The 21,861-nt window shown below is 42.2% G+C and overlaps 1 protein-coding gene and 1 long non-coding RNA gene across 3 annotated transcripts; one reads left to right on the top strand and one right to left on the bottom strand.

The window, feature by feature from the left end:
• Nucleotides 1-197: 197 nt before the first annotated feature.
• On the bottom strand, nucleotides 198-20,785 carry col28a1b (collagen, type XXVIII, alpha 1b). Of its 2 annotated transcripts, none has more exons than XM_061821030.1 (34): nucleotides 19,586-20,785; nucleotides 17,854-18,419; nucleotides 16,405-16,425; nucleotides 16,255-16,314; nucleotides 14,843-14,896; nucleotides 14,720-14,764; nucleotides 14,611-14,637; nucleotides 14,469-14,513; nucleotides 14,347-14,391; nucleotides 12,908-12,961; nucleotides 10,852-10,920; nucleotides 10,714-10,782; nucleotides 9,370-9,438; nucleotides 8,470-8,538; nucleotides 7,545-7,613; nucleotides 6,967-7,035; nucleotides 6,282-6,350; nucleotides 6,105-6,176; nucleotides 5,936-6,004; nucleotides 5,307-5,378; nucleotides 5,153-5,221; nucleotides 4,809-4,877; nucleotides 4,670-4,738; nucleotides 4,527-4,595; nucleotides 4,400-4,468; nucleotides 3,692-3,760; nucleotides 3,556-3,624; nucleotides 3,383-3,463; nucleotides 2,881-2,916; nucleotides 2,778-2,814; nucleotides 2,149-2,703; nucleotides 1,823-2,013; nucleotides 1,374-1,593; nucleotides 198-1,137 (listed from the first exon to the last, which is right to left on the bottom strand). In XM_061821030.1, the coding sequence occupies exons 1-34, from the start codon at nucleotides 19,713-19,715 to the stop codon at nucleotides 968-970; spliced, it is 3,516 nt and encodes a 1,171-aa protein (XP_061677014.1). In that variant the 5' UTR covers nucleotides 19,716-20,785; the 3' UTR covers nucleotides 198-967. The 2 variants fall into 2 exon arrangements, with proteins under 2 accessions (XP_061677014.1, XP_061677015.1); XM_061821031.1 differs by lacking the exon at nucleotides 19,586-20,785 and adding an exon at nucleotides 19,034-19,145.
• LOC133501347 (uncharacterized) lies at nucleotides 4,246-17,980 on the top strand. The gene is made up of 4 exons (XR_009795161.1): nucleotides 4,246-4,452; nucleotides 4,538-4,625; nucleotides 9,364-9,458; nucleotides 17,869-17,980. It is a non-coding gene; the product is annotated as an uncharacterized LOC133501347 (long non-coding RNA).
• Nucleotides 20,786-21,861: the final 1,076 nt, after the last annotated feature.

Raw genomic sequence — 21,861 nt, 5'->3', positions numbered from 1 at the left:
TCCATTGCCTTAAATTTGTATTCAGTAAATTATAAATTTAAAATCAATTTTTCTTTGCTTGTCCACAGTGTTTGCTGCCATTGTGACTTTATCATTAATATTTTTTTCGACCATCATGAATTTACTATAGTTAAATTTGAATTAAAATTGAAAACCAGTTATTGCTTATTAATGAAACATCCACATTATAACGTGAAACATATCACTTATTTTTTCATTAAAAAGTATGAAAATATCCGAGCAGAACTCTTATCCATCGTGACTCAATTTGGATTTACTGTATATAATTTTGAAAATATATTTGTAATTAATATTTTAAATATGAATGGATTTTCCATTCCAGTGCCTTAAATTTATATTCAGTCAATTATAAATTTAAAATAATTTTTCTTTGCTCATCCACAGTTTTTCGTGGTGCCATTGTAGCTTTATCATTACATTTTTTTTTCGGGCCAACATGAAGTTACTATAGTTAGGTTTTAATTAAAATGGAAAAACAGTTATTGCTTATTAATGATTAATAATTGTTCTTTTGTATTGGATATAACGCCATCACGAGGATGAGTCTAAAAATGATATGAATTTATTGTAATGTACAGTAAATTCCTAATCCATATATTATTTAAAATGTTATGACATGGAATCCTTCACCCACCTTTATTTATTAATTAAAAAAATATATAATTATGATTTGCTTTTTTATCACAGTGTGACAACAGTGATTAAAAAATAAGTTTTATTCATGCCATTACACAGATTTAAAGAAACATTACAAAAATATAAAAAGTTAGTGTTTAAAAGTATTCAAGTACAGAAGTAACGTTACAATTTTTCTCCTCTTTGGTAGTACAGTAATTCCAATGTTATGAAAGTCACGCTTTTTTTTTTAATACACAAAAGCAACTTTGCAATGAAGATTATGATGATGATGATGATGATGATATCACGTCTGTAATCCGTTGAGGTTTTAGAAGCGGACGCAGGTTTGTTTGCATCTCTTCTCGCTGTCAAACTGGTTGGCGTTACCGTGGCAACCTCCGAACCAGAACTGAGCGCAGGCGTTGGCCTCGGCGTCGTAGTACCAGCGGACCACGTAGTCCCGGCACGGACCCGGGTCCAGTGGCGCGTTGCAAAGCTCTGTTTGGACAAAATGGCGTCACTTGACACACACACTATGCTTTTTGTGTGTGTGTCATAAAATGAGCATTACAGTCATAATAATTCTTATAGAAAATCAATCTTAACTCATGCATTCTGAAATTTGTTACATTTGAGAAAAAAGTTTTATGAAAGCAAATTATCGAGGAATTCATAATTTTATGCCAGTTTTTATGAGATTTTTCAATAAAAGTGTAAAAAGCACTATCACGTACCGGGGGTGACCTGTGGCGCTGAAAGCGCCGTCTTGATGGTGGGACCGGTAGGCCCGTTGACCCCCGCCCTGGTCGAGTGCCGGGTGGGGGTCTGGCCGTCCGGCCTCAAAAGGGTTTTGTCAAAGGACTGAATCCTCTGCGTCCCCGACGGGCTCCGGTCGTCCGCTTTCGGTCTCGGAGTGGTCGCTCGTCTTTCGGGATGAGCTTCTCGTGGGCGGGGCTTTCCGGGAGAGAAAACATTTGCCCTTCAAGCGATGCTAAGCTAATTTAGCATACCGAAGGTTAACCCCCGGGACGACGACAATCTCAAAGAGTTGCTCAATAGTGGCCCCTGGAATTCTTTTGAAAGTTCAGCCAGTTCAGAACTTTGAGGACTCACTATAAATGCCAAAATTCTAGTACCAGGAGATCAGTATTGTTTTGATGCAGGGTCCAATAGTTTTCCTTACTGTCATCTGAACCCGGTGAGAGTCTCCCGTGATCGTGGGCTTGTCCGTGTCAGTTCTGGTCCAGGGAGGCCGCCGGACGTCGCTACCTGAGCCGTCGGGGTGTCCCAGAGGGAGTCTGCCATTTGGGAGTGAGCTGAAAAGAACGCCGGTGCTGTCCTCGCAAATCTTACTCAGGAGTTTGTTCTCCAGGGCTGAAGTTGAGAGAAATAGCGGAAAAATAATTGATAGCGCTGGAGAGGTGGAAGCGAAATGAGATGTTTAGTCTGGGGTGAGCATTCAAACCCAGAACCTCAGAACTTTTGAGACGGACAGGCTAACCACTTCACCTGGGAGCGTTTTGAAGTCGCTGATGAGGTACACGTGTTCTATGTCGGGTTCTGAGGCCATGAAATCCAGCTCCTTCTTGAACTCTCCAAAAAGCGGCTCGCTCGTATTCACAACGCCGATCACGAACATCTCGATGTCAGCCGCCCGAGTCTCCCTCACTGCACTCTCTAGACTGACCGAATCCCTCTTGTCGGCCTGTCCGTCAGTGATGACCACGGCCACCTTCCTGACGCCCGGCCGGGCCGCCCGGAACAACGTGCTGGCCTGGTGGACCGCACTGCCCGTGAAAGTACCCTCGCCCAGGTAGGTCATTGAGCGGACCGCCGCCTTCACCTGGTCTCGTGACGCATCCTGGTTGAGGCTGACCACAACTACATTGATGTGACTGTAGAGCACTACGCCCACCCTGGTGGTGTCCTGGCCAACCGAAGCCCGGTCCACCAGGGCACTCACGAAGTCCTTGACCACTTCGAAGTTGTCTGGTCCCACACTTTCTGAGCTGTCAATGACGAAGACTAACTCCAGGGGGCTCTGGCGGCATGTCACCCCGCAATCTGGGATGGAAGGCTTTCGGGTAAATACAAGCCAGGAAAAACGACGGAAGTGGTTCAGAACATTTTTGACTTACTGCAAATGGACCGCACAATTTTGATGATTTCTTCCCTCTGCAAAGTGGGGTAGTGTAAGTTTTTGTCAGTGCGCAGCAAGAAAGTGTGAGGACTTGGACTTACCGTAAGACCAGGTTCTCCTTTTTGTCCGACTCTACCCTGTGATTAAACAACAACAGTATGTTAGCATACCTTGTTGGACAGGAAATTCCATAGACTGAATGTCGAACATCAGAAGTTGTGAATATAGAAGGACTTCGTTCCTTCAAGACTGTAGTTGTACGGACTGGTCTTGCAAAGAAAGATCTGAGACTAAAGGCGCGGCTGTCTATTTATTGACCTCCCGTCATTTGGTTTGTGACCATAAAGAAAAGATTACCCCAAATCATCACCTCGGATGCCTCCCGGTTGCCCTCCTCGGTTTGGTGCACTGGGCAACCGGGAGGAGACCCTAGCGATAAACCTATGAGACCCACTGACATGATAAGGTACATCCAAGGCCTAGATTTGCTGGTTCTGAGAGACAAAACGTCTTCAGAATATCTTCAGAATACACCCAAAACAGTGAAATCTGTTGCCTTAATAGCCATCCAATCACAATTGGTCGGACAACAAAATCAGATACCGAAGGTCCGGTAACTCCTGGTTCTCCAGCCGTCCCTCTATCTCCCTTTTTCCCTTTCTCACCAGCGAATCCTCGGTCACCCTGCAAGAGGAACGTAGTGTCCATCTCATCGGTGTTTCACCAAAAATGCACAAACTGAAGATAATTTGATTGTGTCCGTGAGACAGCGGTACCTTATCACCCTGTAGTCCGACTCCAGCAGGACCCCTAGCGCCAGGGATCCCCTGAAATCCAGGCTCCCCCTGGAGAGAGAGATCGTGACGTTTACACTAGGCCAATGATTGGACAAAAAGTGTTTTTTAGTTGTACCTTTTGTCCTTGGATGCCCTCTCCTGGGGGACCCTGGGGACCCTGAGGTCCTATCGCGCCAATGGAACCCTGCAGGGATAAAACAAAGATTAAGGTTTCAGAATTTGTGCAAAGGTGGGGGACTTCAGTGGGACTCAATTTTAGGAAAGACCTCCATGGACTTTGACCGAGTATTCATGAGACTCTCCTTATCTCGGACTTAGAATACATGACATGGCACTCACCTCTGGACATGTCCAAACCGCCAAAGTCTCCTCTTTCTCACCTTGTCTCCAAAACATCCAACTTTGGCTGTCCCTCTCATGAGCTCATTTCTAATCCTATCCAATTTACTCACTCCTAGCGAGAACCTCAAGATCTTAATCTCTGCCACCTCCAGTTCCTCTTCATGTTGTCTCTTCTGCGCCACCGTCCCTAATCCGTACATCATGCCCGGCCTCACCACTGTTTTATAGACTTTGCCCTTCACCCTAGTGGAGACTCTTCTGTCACATAGAACCCCAGACACCTTCCGCCAGCTGTTCCAACCTACCTGGAACGTTAAGGAAATTCAGTGGCTTCTCCACTTTTTTTTTTATTTTTGCTACAATGATTTGGTACTTTCTGGAACCTTGAAAGACTTGAGACTTACTCTTGAGGTGAACATGTTTGAGTTACTACCACCTCTGGAGTCAAGTGTAGAAAAAGTATTCTCCTGGCACTAACTACCTTTGGCCCTTGGAGTCCAATTCCTGGTCGTCCTGCAGGTCCAGAAGGTCCAGGTAAGCCTCTGTCTCCCTGGATTGAACAAGATAACGTGATCACCTTATCATTTCTCAATGTAATTCACCTTTACCTTTGCTCCAGGTAGGCCTACGCCATCTGCTCCAGTCTCTCCCGTCAAGCCAGGACGTCCCGGAGGACCCTGAGGTCAAGAGTGAGGATTCACTCTGAGGTTCGTGCAAGGACTTGATTCCAATGTCGAACTTTGATACTCACCGATGGGCCCGGAAAGCCTTCACCTTTACTTCCAGGGAACCCGGAAGACCCTGGTGGACCTCTGTCACCCTTCAAAACAAACCACATTGTCATGTTCTCTGGCTCACATTCAGATTACGTATCCCATCTAGTATCTTACCTTTGGTCCAGTGATACCACGACCCGGCTCACCTACAGCTCCAGCGAGACCTTGTGGGCCCGGATCTCCCTGAACGGGCGGGGGTTGGGGGGAATAGACAGAGATATTAAACCACTTGTCATACAGTGGTACCTTGATTTAGGAGTAGCAGTCCTTGCAAATTTTATGTTTTTTAGACAGTACAATACTGTGGAGTTCCAGTTTTCATAAGAGCTAGAATTTATTAATTGAATTTCAGTTCATTTCAATGGGAAAAGTTGATTTGGGGTACAGGTCAGTAACCCCGAAATGAATTAACTTCATAAGTGAAGGTAGTACTTGACTCGGGTGTCGTGCGGTCTTACCTTGGCACCTGGTAACCCCCTCCCTGGTTGTCCAGGCGCACCAGGTGGCCCGATAAATCCTGGATCCCCCTAGATACAGAATGACAAAAACTTGGGAAGTTGGAGTACTTACTGACAATGTACCCATGATGACCACTAGTTTGGAAGTCCTTACCTTTGCTCCCGCTGGGCCAACGGGACCAATAGCGCCTGGCTGCCCCCTGGAACCTCGGTCCCCTCTGACTCCCTGGTAAAAGAGCGTGAGAACTTTGTTGATATGACTACCAACAATAATCATAAAAATCAATTCATACAGACCTTTTTATAATTGCTCTACATGTACTTCTGGATGGCAGAAGATCGAGCACTGCTCTTAAACATACCTTCCATGTCGTTTGATAAATGTAATGTATTGTGTAAATACTTGTAAAGAAAAGATCGGAAGAATATCTTGCCACTTCTATCAACTTTTTAGAAGGCATTTTCTCACGGGTGTCAATACCTTGGCTAGCTAGTTTTTTTTTAGAGTAACTTAGCAGGACCTCATGGCGAGCCTGCTAGTTACCATCAATAACCCGGTTCAGTTATTGCTAATGCTAGCTAGTGTTTCCACCGCTGTAAAACAAATAAGTTTCGATGAATGTCTAGCTAGGCCCGGGCTAACAAACAGCAGGTTCCGTTTTTTACTGGTTTTACTGGTTCAGTTTCATCATCGCGGCGTGTTAAATTTGACATGTGAACATCTGTGCCGTTGATCATGGTGAAAAGGTCTGTGACAGAAAACATCGTTATTCGAAGCTTCACCTTCTCTCCAGGGGCCCCTTTACCAGGACTGCCATCTGGTCCCCTGGGCCCCGGAAACCCGATGTCACCCTGCCATTGAAAAATTACCATACATTACTTTTTTTTTTTTTTTGGGTAGGGGGATAAAAATCATACTAAATTGCTAAATAAACAGGGTTATTGGTGGTACTTTTTGTCCAGGGGTCCCGTCCTCTCCCGGTTGGCCGGGTATACCTGGCGGGCCCTCGGCCCCCACGTCTCCCTGTGGAATAATCTCAATATCACTGGTGGTCAAATGCTATTTTTTTCCAATTCATTTTTGTAACATTATTGATGACATTTGGAGGTGAGTGTTGTGTGTATTCACTTTTGGACCTGGCACTCCTAGACCTCTCTCACCGGGTGGTCCTTGTTCTCCAGAGAACCCCTGATTTCCCTGCAATTCCACACAAAACATTTTTATTCTTGCCTTTTTTTCCTCCAATACCAAAAATTTGTATGATGCCTTTTCACCTTTAACAATGCTCCAAAAACTGGAAAAGATTCTCTTTCTTTCGTGTTCTTCGCCAAGAATAGCGAAAATCTGCGACTAGTTGACGCTTCTAAAAAGCTTCTTGAATTGAACTTTGAGCCTGAATAAAATGAAGCTCCTCCACTGAGTTCCACATAGTTCCCATGCATATTATTATTTTCAAGCAAATAACAAAGGGTGCCTTTCCTCAAAAATCTGCAAGAATGCCAAATTGCAAACGACGAATCGCAAGTACGAGGGAGAACACTATAGAAGGCCGTAACTACTGTCACATTTCTACTAAACTCTGAGCCGCCTCATAATGACAAACAGCTGAAATTTGCGTATGACAATAACTTAGGATAATGACCCACATGCTGCTTCACAAAGTCATTAATAACCCAGCCGGCATGATTGACAGGACAGTCTACATCATTTGCATACATATTCAAAAGCAATTTCGGCGCAATCAAAATGCTAAACAGCCAAAATGTCCATCAAGATTAGCGTCACCGCTAACAGACACCGACTCCCGCTCTACCTTAGGTCCGGGTATTCCCACACCTGGACCTCCTCTGGGCCCTACGGGGCCAGGCTGACCTTGATCACCCTGAAAAAAAAAAAAGGAGAAGTTAGCTGTATGGAAGTAAATATGCGCCACCGGTATTTGAATTTGAAATGTAAAGTGATCACATTTTCAATTGTTGTATTTCAGTGTAACTTTTCAATGCTAACAATTCAACTGTCTACAATTCGCTGTCTGAAATTAACCGTCTGTGCCACCAGGCAGGGTTACTTCAGGTCAGAAGCGAACACCCAGCCAATCGCATCTACGCTTTCTTAGTGTGTGATGTCACCTGACTAAGAAAGCATCACTGGATTGGCTGGCGGTTTGGTTCTGACCTGAAGTAACCCTGCCTGGTGGCACAGACTGAATTTTAGACAGCGAATTGTAGCCGGTTGAATTTTTAATATTGAAAAGTTACACTGAAATACAGCTATTGAAACTGTTTTACATTTCAAATTCAAATCCTGTTTTCGGTGGCATTTCAAATTCAAATCCTGCTGGCACATATTTACTTCCATATAGCTATTTTTTTTTTTTTTTTTGGTGTGTACCTTTTCTCCTTGGATTCCGACACCAGAAGCTCCAGCTTGACCTGGCAACCCGGGTGGGCCGAAGCTCCCCTGAGAATAAAAATAAATGCTGGTTTTATGAAATCATTTTCATTTACTCCAAAAGTATGGGGGAACCCCAATTTATTTGGGTAGTACGTACCAGAGCAATGCAAAATAGGTGAATAATTCACTAAAAGGATTTATTTTTACACCTCCCTTTGAACCTCTTGATTACAATAGGTCCATCCATCCATTTTCTTAGCTGCTTATCCTCACGAGGGTGAAGGGAGTGCTGGTGCCTATCCCAACTGTCAACGGACAGGAGGCTGGGTACCCCCTGAAGTGGTTGCCAGCCAATCGCAGGGCGCATCGAGACAAACAGCCGCATTCACAATCACACCTACGGGCAATTTAGAATGTCCAATTAATGTTGCATGTTTTTTGGGATGTGGGAGGAAACCGGAGTGCCCGGAGAAAACCCATGCAGGCACGGGGAGAACATGCAAACTCCACACAAGCAGGTCTGGGATTGAATCCAGGACCTCAGAACTGCGAGGCCAAAGCTTTCCAGCTGATCCACCGTGCCGCCAATTCCAATAGACGTTACTTTGATTTGAATCCTTCAAACAAATGCAACTTTAACACACTAAGAAAGCGGCAACCCTAACCAGCAACATACATACATATATTTCCTCTCTGTTCTGGGGGAACAAAAACTATTCATGTAGTTTAGTTGTGGAGCTTTTCTGCTTGTTCTTGCTGTCTGGCAAGTTGTGCGGCATGTGGCACGACTACACTGTAAACTGTGAAAACCCATCAAAACGATTGCGTTTAAAAATTTGCCACGTAGCAGTGGAGCGAACCATTAGCTGTGATATAGTGGGGAACAGTACATAGCATATAGTATTTTATTTTATTTTTTTACCTTGTCACCTTTCGACCCGATGCCAGGCAGCCCACGATTCCCCCGGGGTCCTTCGAATCCTCGATCCCCCTGAAAAATGTCGATACAGTAATAAATACTTTATTGACGTATACTCTTCAGATATTCTGTGGTGCTCCGCCAGACCTCATTACAACTGCTAGGGATAAACATTTCCTTTTTTCTTGCCATTTTTTTCATTTTGCCCCCCCCCCCCCCAAAAAAAAAAAAAATCAAATAAGTGAGGAATCAGGTAAAAAAATGAATAAGTGGGGAGTTTGGAATAAGCAATGGTTTTCATAATTGATGAAGATATTGGAGCCCCTCCCATACCCCCCCTCCAAACAAAAAAAAAGTTTACATTTTTTCTACGCCTACAATAATTTAAAAACAGTTGAAGATTACTGTACTTGAAAACAGAGTGGACTTCAATGTTAAATACAACCGAACTGTAATTTAAAAAAATGCACTGTACTGTATTATATAAAACTATATAAAAACTCGGTTCTCGAATGTCTCTGTTCTCAAACAAATCGTTTTTCAAACGAAAATTTCTAGATTTTTTTTTTTTTTTGCTTCTGTTTTCGAATGGAAATCGGTACTCGAACGCCTGCGAAAAACCCCGGAAATAACAGCTGACCCACGACGCGCGTTGTTATTGTATATAACGCAGACGTGTGAAATATCAATTCGGTTTTCGAACAAATCGCTTCTCGAGGTGCCTTCTGGAACGGATTGTGGTCGAGAACCGAGGTTGTACTGGATATAAAAAAAAAATGGAATCGCTGGAACATTCTGCGCAATTTGAGCTTTTAATTCTGTGATTTCGCTGCATGCCAATAGCGGTACTAGTACCACACTTTTGACAATCCTTGTTTTTCATGATGTGTTATTTAGTCCCACCTTGGGTCCTGGCTGTCCCTCTCCAGGCGGTCCCGGGTTTCCTTGACTTCCAGGTGGTCCCACGGGACCCTGCAACAAAAGTGCGTCATGTAAGTAATAAAATTGTGTAAGTAAATGTGAATACTGTATGTAGTATAATGTCTCCTATGGGCTACACAGCACAAGTGTGCATGTGTCGCAAAACCTTGTGTCCTGTTTTCTTTTTATTGCTTGGCCTTCCCTCACTTCCCTTTTTCCAATTTGGACTAAATGTATTTACCTGACATCGCCTGCCACAAACCTTTAATGTTTTACAAATGAAGTACACGCTGAACTGACTGGGATACAACAGAAGATGGTGTAGTGGAGGGCATCGAGTAAATAAAATACATTTAAAAAAGACCATTAAATAAATAAAAAGTTCAGTCAATAATATTGTCGTTGAAAGAATAGGAACAAATTTAAAAAAAATTAAATAATTTAAAGGGTGAACAAAATTAAACGACAAAGTAAATAAAAAGATATTGAATAAATTAAAAAAATACATAAAATACATTAATTAAATAAAATCATAAAAAGTCCAGTAAATGAAACTTTTGAAAAATAAATAAAAAAGACCATTAAATAAATAAAAAAACGTTAAGTCAATAATATCGTCACTGAAAGAATAAGAACATTTAAAAAAAAGGAAAATAAAAGGGCGAACAAAATTAAATGACAAGTGAATAAAAACATATTGAGTTAATAAATATGTAGAATACATTAATTAAATAAAATCATAAAAAGTCAAGCAAACAAAATGCTCATTAAATAAATACGAAGCCATTAAATACGTAAAAATAGAAGTGAATCATGTCAATAAATGGATGTAAGGCCATTAAAAGAATTAAAAATAAAAAACGTAATGTCATTTAATGCATATAATGGTAGCCAAATAAAGCAAACAGTCCAAATAACAAACAGAGCGGCCATTAAATAAATGAGATAGCAAGTGAATTAAAATGTTCATAAATGATTAAAAATAGGGCAATAAATAAGTAAAAAATACTAGTACTATTAAAAAAAACACTAGTGCGTAAAATGAACAGAATATAATTTGGAAAAACTAACAAATAAGTCAATCAAATTAAAATGACAAAAATACTATAAAGGATTTAAAAAAAACATTTAATTTTGCCACATTCACACAAAAAATTGATCCCCTGAGTTTACTTGAATTATTTGTAATCTGTACAAAAATATGTAATAAAAATCTGTTCAATTAACTGGTCATTTTTTACATTTGTAAACAAATGATAATTAATGGTAAACCATAAACATTAAATACAAAATATTTTAATACATTGTCATTGTATCGATACTGACTGGTATTCCTGGTTCTCCGATACCGACTGGACCAGTCGGTCCTGGTCTTCCCTGGTTGCCTTTTTCCCCCTGAAAACATTTTTATGTTATTCATATATATATATACAAAAATATGCATTTTTAAATAAAAGAAGTCACCTTGGCTCCTGGGAATCCGATCCCAAAGTCCCCTGGTGGTCCAGTATTACCGCTTGGTCCTCTGTCACCCTATCGTCAATTGCAACACGTGATTGAAAAACGCCAAATGATTTCCAAAATAATAATTCCGACTGCGATCGGCCAAACCCGTTAGTAGCAAATTTAAGCGCTCCAGCGAAGACTGAATGCTTCTTTGTGATATCATGCGTAAAATGTTTTCCCATGTGCTACAAATCAATTCATATTTGCCGTCCATAAAGACATCTTTGTCCGGTCTGAGGCCTCGTTGGTGAAAGGTCGTAATTCCGTGTGTGTGCGATTGTGCGACGACCCCCAACGGTGGCCATTTATGGGAAAATAACCTTCAAAAATATGTAATTATGTTCGTTTTTTTTTTTTTTAATTCTTTGTGACAAAAGTGATGATGGCTTGCTTGAACCAGACCATAATTTTTTTTGTGATGGTTGGTGGTCTGAATTCTGAAAAGGTTCGGGGAGGGGGTACAGAGGTCAAATACTGTAACCACTGGAAACGAAAATGGCAGACTTCCTGCGTCTTTTCCGTTACAGCTTCTAGAGGCTTTTCTGGTGATCTTGTCATGGTAGACGCCCCTCCCAAATTTCACGTTGCTAAGTGGAAACAAAAAAAGTATTTGGGGTAAGGGGGGTTAACTGAGCCCCAATGTCCGGTTTAAACGACAGTGGACAACTTCTTGTGCCTTTTCCAGCCTAACTTCTAAAGCCCTTTTTTATCCATCCATCCAACCACCCATCCATTTTCTTAACCGCTTATCCTCACAAGGGTCGTGGTTCTTAGCCGCTTATCCTCACAAGGGTCGTGGGAGAGCCTATCCCAGCTGTAAACGGGCAGGAGGCAGGGTACACCCTGGACTGGTTGCCAGCCAATCGCAGTGCACATAGAGAAACAGCCACACTCAAAATCACACCTAGGGGAAATTTAGAGTGTCCAACTCATGTTGCATCCATCCATATAACCATTTTCTTTGCCACTTATCCTCATGAGGGTCGCGGGAAGTGCTGGAGCCTATCCCAGCTGTCAACGGGCAGGAGGCGGTGGACATCCTGAACCAGTTGCTAGCCAATCGAAAGGCACACAGAGACAGACAACAGCCGCACTCACAACCACACCTCGGGTCAATTTAGAGTGTCCAATTAATGTCACATGTTTTTGGGATGTTGGAGGAAACCGGAGAAAACCCACACAGGCACAGGGAGAACATTCAAACGCCACACAGGCGAAGCCGGGATTTGAACCTGGGTCCTCAGAACTGATAGGCCAACACTTTCCAGTTGCTCCACCGTGCTGCCGGGCCTTTTTTTAACAAGACGAAATTTCATGTTGCAACTCACTTCAGCGGCTGGATTTTCCCAAAAAAATGATGTAGGTGGGTGGTAAAAAGCCAATTTTGGGTGTAAATGCCACCAGGGGCCTCAGCTGGTAAAGCGTTAGCCTCACAGTTCCGAGGTCCTGGGTTGAATCACGGCCCTGCCTGTGTGGAATTTGCATCTTCTCCTCGTGCCTGTGTGGGTTTCCTCCGGGCACTCCGGTTTCCTCCCACATCCCCAAAACATGCAACATTAATTGGACACTCTAAATTGCCCCTAGGTGGGATTGTGAGTGCAGCTGCTTGTCTCCATGTGCAACCAGTCCAGGGTGTACCCTGCCTCCTGTCCCTTGACACCTGGGATATGCTCCATCACTCCCCACGACCCTCGTGAGGATAGGCAGCGAAGAAAATGGCTGTATGCATAGATGCAACATTAATTGGACACTCTAAATTGCCCCTAGGTGTGATTGTGAGTGCGGCTGTTTGTCTCGATGTGCCCTCCGATTGGCTGGCAACCGGTTCAGGGTGCACCCCGCCTCCTGCCCGTTGACACCTGGGATGTCACTCTCGCGAGCCTCGTGAGGATAAGCGGCTAAGAAAATGTATGAATGTCACCAGGGTGAATGTGCCTGCAAATTTTCTCTAACGGCTCATCGGTTCCAAGAAATGTATTTTTTATTTTTTTCTTCTTTTAAAATTTCACCTTACTTTTTGTCCCGCTCGTCCCTCGGGGCCGACGTCTCCAGGTGGTCCAATTTCGCCCTGCGAAATACATTTCCCATTTTAATCCAAACACAGACAAGCTCCCGTATACGAATGAGGTCACTTTTGTGCGTTCATTTTCCACCCCCTGTGGTAGAAACAGAATAAAAGTGGATAAAAGTCGGAATCCCTGGCTTTCACGTCCGATAGCTTCGCACAAGAAAACACATTTTATTCGGGCAAGCGAGCGTCCAGGTCGCCGCGCTAATCTGGTCGCACAATGCGCAAGAAAAATATCCTGCGAGCCTGGATGCCCCCGCTTTTCGGATGAGGATTAGCGCGAAGCCAATATTCACATTCCATGAGTGCAGAGGTGAATAGAGACAAATTTTGCTTCCACTCGTCTCATCTTTGATGTGTGCGGTTTTGTCGCCAAAACAAAGGACGGGAGGGTCGGTTGCCGTTTTCAAATGCGTTGGGATGCGGAGAGGGAGGAGGAGCATGAAAGGGGAACAAATTGAAAATTATAGAAAAAAAAAAGATGCCATATTTTGAAAATTAAATTGTCTTTTTCATGATTAAAAAAGAAAAAAACGTGATAAAAATACAAAAAAAAGAGATAGTCACAGAATGAAATTGGAATGTTATTAGAAGTCAGTGGTCATGTTGTAATAATATATATATATATATATATATAAAAGAATTTTATTTTAGGGAAAGTAATCATACAAATACAAGGATCGACTCCTAATAAGGAAGAAAAATGATAACATTCTCGAAAAAAACGGCTTTAAAGTGAATAAAATGAAAAAGTTAAGAGTAATTCTTTTATGTTTTTTCAAGAAACTAACTGGAAGAATATGACAATTAATTTACAATATGTATTTTTTCTATAAAAATGTATCGGAGTGAATAAAGTGAATAGAGTGAATAAAATAAAAAAGTTAAGAGTAATTATTTTTTGTTTTTTTCCAAAAACGTACTGGAAGAATATGAAAACTAATTTATAATATGTATTTTTTTCTCTAAAAATGTAACAGAGTAATAAATTTTAAATACAATTCCATAGTACAGTTATTTTACTCCCATAATATTACATCTTTATTACTATAGAATTAAATATTTTCCCGCTAATATTGAATTTTGGGGAAAATTATACTTTTTTTATGCATTAACATTACAATTTTAGTTCTAAATTCAACAGAATTTTTCCTCCCAAATTTCTGAATTAATTAATAATGAATAATTCTGCCTTCATTCTCACAGAATTAAGATTTGTTTCTGTAACAGTCTTGCTTCATTGCTGCAAACCAACTCTGTGTATTCTAATTTAATTTTCTTTTTTTATGTATGATGTGCAACCAAAATATACTTTTTAAATTGAATTCCGTGAAAATCATTTGACGAGATATGTGAAAACTGAAACTTCAAATATGATACAGCACCTGTTTTCCCTTTGGTCCTTGTGGTCCGAGAGGCCCATGCAAACCCTAATAAATGACACCGGATTGATTTATTATAAACACTAATTCAGCGCTATCATTTGAAATCATAATCAGGCACACACCGGGTCTCCTTTCTCGCCGGGAGGCCCACAGTCTCCTCTCTCCCCCTGACAAAAACAAAATAAAATCAATGTATGAATCATGTACTGTATGCATTTGAATTAATGTATTATTTATGAAATAAGCAGGAAATAGGGCACTCACCTTGCTGCCCTTGAAACCCGAACGTCCCTGAAAGGACACGCCCCCCCCCCCCATCACAATTTAAACACCTCACATCAAATAAACAACAGGAGACGAGAAGACCTTTTACCTCCCGTCCGTCGCTCCCTGGTCGACCGGCCACGCCGGGCTCCCCCTTGAACATTTCGTCAATCACGTTGATCACATTTCAATGCTTCATAAAAAATTGAATATTAATTCGCGGCGACCTTACCCTGGTTCCTTTGGGACCAGGCGGCCCTCGGAAACCCGGATCTCCTTTTCGCCCCTGAAGTGAGACATTTTCATGGTGAAAGTAATGTGCAGAAACATCTAGCACATGCGGCAAAAGTACTTATACTGTGTACTTAGGTTAAGTACAGATAGATAATTGTGTAAAAAAAAAAAAAAAATACAAAAAATATTGGCAGTTCAGAAAAAATACAGACATAAGAACACTCTATTACATATAAGTCATGCTAGGATAATACTAGCTGTCGCTATCATCTTGTTTCTAATACTAATGCTAGCTAAGTATTGCTAGTTCTGCCATTTTTAATATGGACGCGTTCTCTGTTATGAAGTATAACTAAATTGTGCTAGCAATGTAGTTGCTGTCGCCAACAACTCCTTTACAATACTAATGCTAGCTTAGTATTGCTAGCGCTGCCATTTTGTTGAAGCTGAATATGGACGCCTTTTCTGTTATGAATTATGACTAAGTCATGCTAGCATCGTAGTAGCTCTCACTAGCATCTCATTGACAATACTAATGCTAGCTTAGTATTGCTAGCGCTGCCATTTTGTTGACGCTGAATATGGACGCCTTTTCTGTTATGAATTATGACTAAGTCATGCTAGCATCGTAGTAGCTCTCACTAGCATCTCATTGACAATACTAATGCTAGCTTAGTATTGCTAGCGCTGCCATTTTGTTGACGCTGAATATGGACACGTTCCCTGTTAAGAATTATGAATAAGTCATGCTAGTAAGGTTGTAGCTGTCACTAACATCTTGTTTCCAATACTAATGCTAGCTTAGTATTGCTAGCCCTGCCATTTTGTTGAAGCTGAATATGGATGCGTTCCCTGTTATGAATTATGACCAAGTCATGCTAGCAATGTAGTAGCTGTCGCTAGCTCGTTGACAATACTAATGCTAGGTTAGTATTGCTACCGGTGCTATTTTGTTGCAGCTGAATATGGACGCATTCCCTGTTATGAATTATGACTAAGTCATGCTAGGAATGTAGTAGCTGTCGCTAGAATCTCCTTTACAATACTAATGCTAGCTTAGTATTGCTAGCGGTGCCGTTTTGTTGAAGCTGAATTCGTTCATTGTGACTACATCACTATTTTTATCACCTCTTAAATCCCCATCACGCTTGACTTGCCCGCTTACAATTTTTTTTTTTTTTTATACTGCGTCGTCATCCGCTTTTAAGTTATTTTGATCAAAAAAGGACTAGACACTATAAATATATTTACAAGTGTACGGAGAAAAACTAAAAAATAAAAGTCTGGAAAAAAAAACGTAAAGATATGGGAAAAATATACTTTTGTTCAATAGTGAAGTACTTGTACTGTGTTACTTCCCACTTCTGCCAGGAAGTGTAGTAAAAAAAAAAAAAAAAAAAAAAAGCTCACCTGGGCTCCTGCCGGGCCTGGCTCTCCTCTTTCACACAGACACACCTGAGCTTCGGGGCACTGATCAAAAAATCATCAAAGATCATAAGTCAGAAGCGTCCTTCGTGCCGTTAAGTTGAATCAAAAACGATGACAAAGCGAAACACTTACCTCTTGTAATACGACTGCGCCCTGGAAGCAAAATAACACACATCAGAATCAGAATTAACTTTAATGGTCGAGCAGCAGCGTTTGAGAAGACCTGATGGCAGCATGAAAACGGAGACTGTGGAAGAAAAACACTCCAGCATCCGGGGCCAAAGGTTGGCAGCGGGGTGCGCTAACATTAGCGCACGCGTTAGCAACACACAGTACATGCTATTCTAAACATCCCCAAGAAGTGTTGTGAAAAATGGAAACGTAGTCTCGGATGAATCTACCACGTCATCAAAGACAAGTCAATGAACCTAATGTAGCTTAAACTCGAGATCAAATTTAGCAAATGTCAAAAAATATTAACATCAAAGGCAAGTAGCATCTTTCTAACTAAACATATTGTTACAAAATGTCAAAGAAAATGTTGTCTTTGATGAACACAACCTATTTCTAAACACTAAAAGTACATCGCGCAAGCACAAGAAGGGTTGCTGTTGATCAACATAAATTACATTATTACGTTCATTAAAAAGTGAAGAAAATTTATCCTTTGATTAACCGAGGATTATTTTTTTTACACATCAAAGACAGGCATGCTCACAATCTCTTTGAGAATCTTTTTGATCACATTTTCAGAAACCGCAAATGAAAATCTTGCGTTGATGAACCTGACCAAAGTGTTTTTGTCAACATCAAAGACAAGCAAACACTTATACGTAATATAAATACTTTGTCAGCAACAAAGACAACCTGATTTTTCAAGAAACCTCTCGTGCATTTTTTTTGACACACTGAAGATGTGTAACATGACACATTTTACATTTCAAAGAGCATTCGTGTAAACATCAAAGGCGATTAGCTTCTTCCTACTGTATATATATATTTTCTAAAGTATCATAGAAATCGTGGAAAAAATAGTCTTTGACGACCATCGACAAGAATTCTTTGATGTACACAGTACTGTAAATATCAATGTTTTTGTAAACAAAGAAAAGTAGTCTGACGGCACGAACATTTCTAAACTTCTGTGAAAATCCTTCGATGTATAGTGCTGTAAAACATCAAAGACAAGAACTACTGTACATGATTTTGTAAATGTCAAAGACACGTCAGTACAAGTAGTCTTAAATTAACCCGATGTCTATACAAATACCATGAATATCAAAGAAAACTGAGTACTTATAGTGTTTGTAAAAATCAAAGACAGAGAGAGTCAGCGATGAACTTAATTTTCACACTTTCCTACTTCTCGAAGAAAATTTGACAAAATTTGAAGAACTGAACATTTCTCTTTTTTAACATCACTATGACCAGTCGAGTTTTTGATTAACCAAATGGGCGAGTTCCTGGACACCAAAGACAAGTAAAGTCTTTGATTAACCTTATGTATGGCAACTCCTCAAAATGTTGTCCCTGATGAATCTGGGGAAGAGTTTTGTGAACGTTAAAGAAACGCGCACTCACCATCTCTTTGAGCAGCTTCTGTTCCAGCTGGGGGTCTTGGAGGCTGTGCACAAACTGCTGAGCGGGCGCGCTGGCGACGGCCCTCAGCTTGGCGCTGTTGGTGCCCTGGCGGGCGATGTCGGATAGCCCCACCGCAAACATTATCACGCCGTGGTTCCTGGCCTGGGCGGCGGCCGCGACCACGTCCGGGTTCCGCGGATGGTCCGCGCCGTCCGTCATCAGCACGGCCACGCGCACGGCGTCCTCCGGGGTCTCGTTCGCCAGGAGCTCGGTGGCATTTCCGATGGCGTACGTTGTGTACGTGCCGTGGCCGATGTAGCTCATGACGCTGATTCGGCCGTGGAAGGCGTCCAGGTTGGTCCACGCCGAGAAGCGCTGCTCCACGGACACGGAGCTGCTGTACTGCAGGGCGGCCATTCGCACGCTCAGCGTCCAGCCGGCGACCTGCAGCATGGACAGACGTGTGCTGAAGCCCAGCACGAAGGCCTTCTGCTTCTCAAACAGGAAGATTTTGGCGCTTTCGGAGCTGTCCAGGATGAAGACCACCTCCAGGGAGCACGGGTGAGCTGCCGCACACAAATGCCATCGGATTCAACTTCTAACAGCCGTTTTTCCCCGTCGAAAACAGTTTTGTGCATTTGTTGAACCTCGCAAAAGTGGATTGGTAAAGAACTTGACACGCACTTTTGGTGACATGCCAAATCCAACGTGGAAAACATCGTTTATCTTTGATGAATCCTGTTTACGTTTTTTTTTTTTTTGTCAGTCAAAAATCAAAGACTACTTTGTGGATTTTGTAAATCCAAGCGCTCTCTTCGCAAGCGCAACACAACCTAACCGACGACAATCCCGGCCATGTTTTCGTGTCTTTGATGTTGAAAGAAAGAAATCCTGCCCAACATACGTTGCTGATGGGAATCATCCAATGAAAATGTCGCTTTGGGGTGACATTTCAGGATGAATCTGATTACAGGTAGTCCTTGGGGAAAGACGGTCTCGACCTAGGACGTTTCGACTGCTCCCGTCCCCCGTCCGCCATTTTGTCTGGCTAATGCTTGTCCGTTTTTGTGCGCCGGGCGTATCTATGCATTTTTTTTGCCCTCCTTTTTAGATATTATCACCCCAAAGAAGAAAGATTTGTCTTTTAGCAATGCTTCTGCAGCCCAAAAAAAGCCATTACCATGGAAACGAAGAAAGGAGAGACACCGACTCCACCAAGGCTCCAGTCGGTCGACCGTGGTGACAATTATTAAAGACAAAGCCCGTATTTTAGCGCATGTGAAGGGTTCCATTCCTTTGTCGGATACAATGATCACAAAACGAGGTTCTTTGATACTCGTTAAGATGGAGAGGATTAAGGACCAGGTTCCTCTCCAATAGCTAAGATCACCCTCCCCTTCTTCTTCTCCATCCACCTCTCAGCAATAATGCTAAGTACATCATCTTGTTTATTTCAATGTATTTGTTTTTTTATACAAAGTATTTTGATGTAAATTCTGACTTTAATGGCGGAATCAGACTTAAGTCGAAATTCGAGTTAAGTTGCGACTGTAGGAACGGATCTCAGTTGTAGACCGAGGACTCGCTGTATACTAGAACCATCAAAGACAATTTAGAGTTATGGATGAATCTTATTTTCCAACCAACCAATCCACTCAACTCACTCACTCACTCACTCACTCACTCACTCACTCACTCACTCACTCACTGGACCGTCCATTCCGAAGCTCACCACTCGCTCCATCTTGGTACAGCTTGTAATTGTTCCTGCGTCCGTTGCGCCTCTGGGCAGCGGTCCTGTGCGGTCGAGCCCAGAGCAGGAGGAGGATCCACACGAGTCCGCTCAACTTGCACGCCTCCATCCTCCTCACCCGTACGGGGGGGGGGGGCACAATTCAAACTCATTCACAAGATGCGCACGATTAAGTCAAATTCCGACTGACCGCGCCCGAACAGTACATTTTCACATTTGATATTCGGTACTGTATTTGCTGATATGACGTGACGCTTTACATGCATGAATGCAAATGAGCAGTGTCAAGATTACTCTGGTAACAAATGCATTTTTTTACATACTAAGTTGCACATAACATGCAGAAAAAGCTACAGAAAAACTTGCACAAATATTTAAAAATTTTTACCCTGAATTGTCATTGGGCCGAGGCCACTTGGTGCGGTCCTGTCACTTGGGGTCCTATCGGGGGCATCCCGCCTTGTAAAACCAAACTCAGACTGACTGGGGGTAAAGCTGAAGTGTGTGTGTGTGTGTGTGGTGTGTGTGTGTGTGTGTGTGTGAGTGTGTGTGCCAGGGAAGGCGGGGCCATCGCTGATTTACCGTTTAGTTCCGTAATAAAAAAAAAAATAATAAAAAAACATGGATCCAATAGTGCTCCAAGTAGCACATTTTCCACTTGCTTCAGTGTTTTTTTTTTTTCTTGTCCCTCCTCGTGTGTATTCAGCTGTTGACGATTGGATGTTCTACTGTACATGGGGGGGGGGATAGCAAACAAGAAGCCAGGAAGATTTCCATTCTCGCCCACTAATGCGAAAAACAGATAAGCTTGTTGTGTGATCCCATCGTCTACATGTACGCATATTAAGATTATTTCAAAATAAAAGTACTTCGAGTGCTAAACTAAAAAAAAAAAAAACAATGTCAGTTGTTGACTATGTTTGAGTACAAACAAAATAACTATCCATCCATTATCTTCACAAAGGTCACGGGAGTGATGGAGTCTATCCCAGGGTACACCCTGAAGTGGTTACCAGCCAATCGCAGGGCACATCGAGACAAACAGCCGCACTCACAGTCACACCTAGGGGCACTTTAGAGGGTCCAATTCCAAATTCCACACAGGTAGGGTCCCGGGTTGAACCCGGGTCCTCAGAACTGTGAGGCCAATGCTTTCCAGCTGTGCCACCATGCCGACAACCCGGAGGCAAATGACCAAAATGACAATTTTTGTGGCATATCATCGAAAACACTCCCAACTTTTTGGAATTAATGCCAGTGACATTTATGAGCTAGTTTTGGAATTAGAAATCAAGGTGAATGTGTTTTTAAAGTATTGCTGATGGTTGGGTACACAATAATGCTTGCAATATCTTAACATTATCATTTATGATATGACAATTTGATATTTTGGTACAAACTTGAACAAAAATCATGGAAGTTCATTCTCGTAATTTGCCTTTGCGGGCCACGTAAAATCATGCAGCGGGGCGGCTGCGGCCCCCGGGCCTTGAGTTTGACACGTGTGGTTTTGTTGAAGGAACAGTGTTTAAAAATGACCCACTGTACTCTCGTGGTTAAACCTGAATGAGACCATAAGCAATAAGGCACGAAAAAATTTCAAAGGACCTATAATAAGACAAAAAGTATATATTGTTTACTGTCCCCATTTTGTGCTAGAATTAAATTACAGTACTCGAGATAGATACACGCCCCACCAAAACATCATCTGAATGGCAGCTTGTACCTCCAAAACCTTCAAGTAGGGTTACTCTACGGTCCAATTGTATTCATAAAAGAGTGCTTGAAATTTAGGGGAACAAAACTACTATGAGGAAAAAAAGATACTAAAATATTACAACAAATATATTACAAAATATCCATCCATCCATTTTCTTTTACCGCTTATCCTCATGAAGGTCGTGGAAAGTGCATCCATTCATTTTATTTGCCATGTATCCTCACAAGGGTCGCAGGGAGTGCTGGAGCCTATCCCAGCTGTCAACGTGGAGGAGGCGGGGTACACCCTGGACTGGTCGCCAGCCAATCGCAGGGCACACTGAGACAAACAGCCGCACTCACAATCACACCTAGGGGCAATTTAGAGTCTCCAATTAATGTTGCATGTTTTTGGGATGTGGGAGGGAACCGGCGTGCCCGGAGGAAAAACGCACGCAGGCATGGGGAGGACATGCAAACTCCACACAGGCGGGGCCGGTGATCGAACCCGGGCCCTCAGAACTGTGAGGCCTGCGCTTTACAAGCTGATCCACCAT

Source organism: Syngnathoides biaculeatus, chromosome 5 (assembly GCF_019802595.1).
Source record: "Syngnathoides biaculeatus isolate LvHL_M chromosome 5, ASM1980259v1, whole genome shotgun sequence".
Classification (NCBI taxonomy): domain Eukaryota; kingdom Metazoa; phylum Chordata; class Actinopteri; order Syngnathiformes; family Syngnathidae; genus Syngnathoides; species Syngnathoides biaculeatus.
The sequence above is the reverse complement of the archived record's forward strand: the minus strand, read 5'-3'. Positions and strand labels throughout refer to the sequence as shown.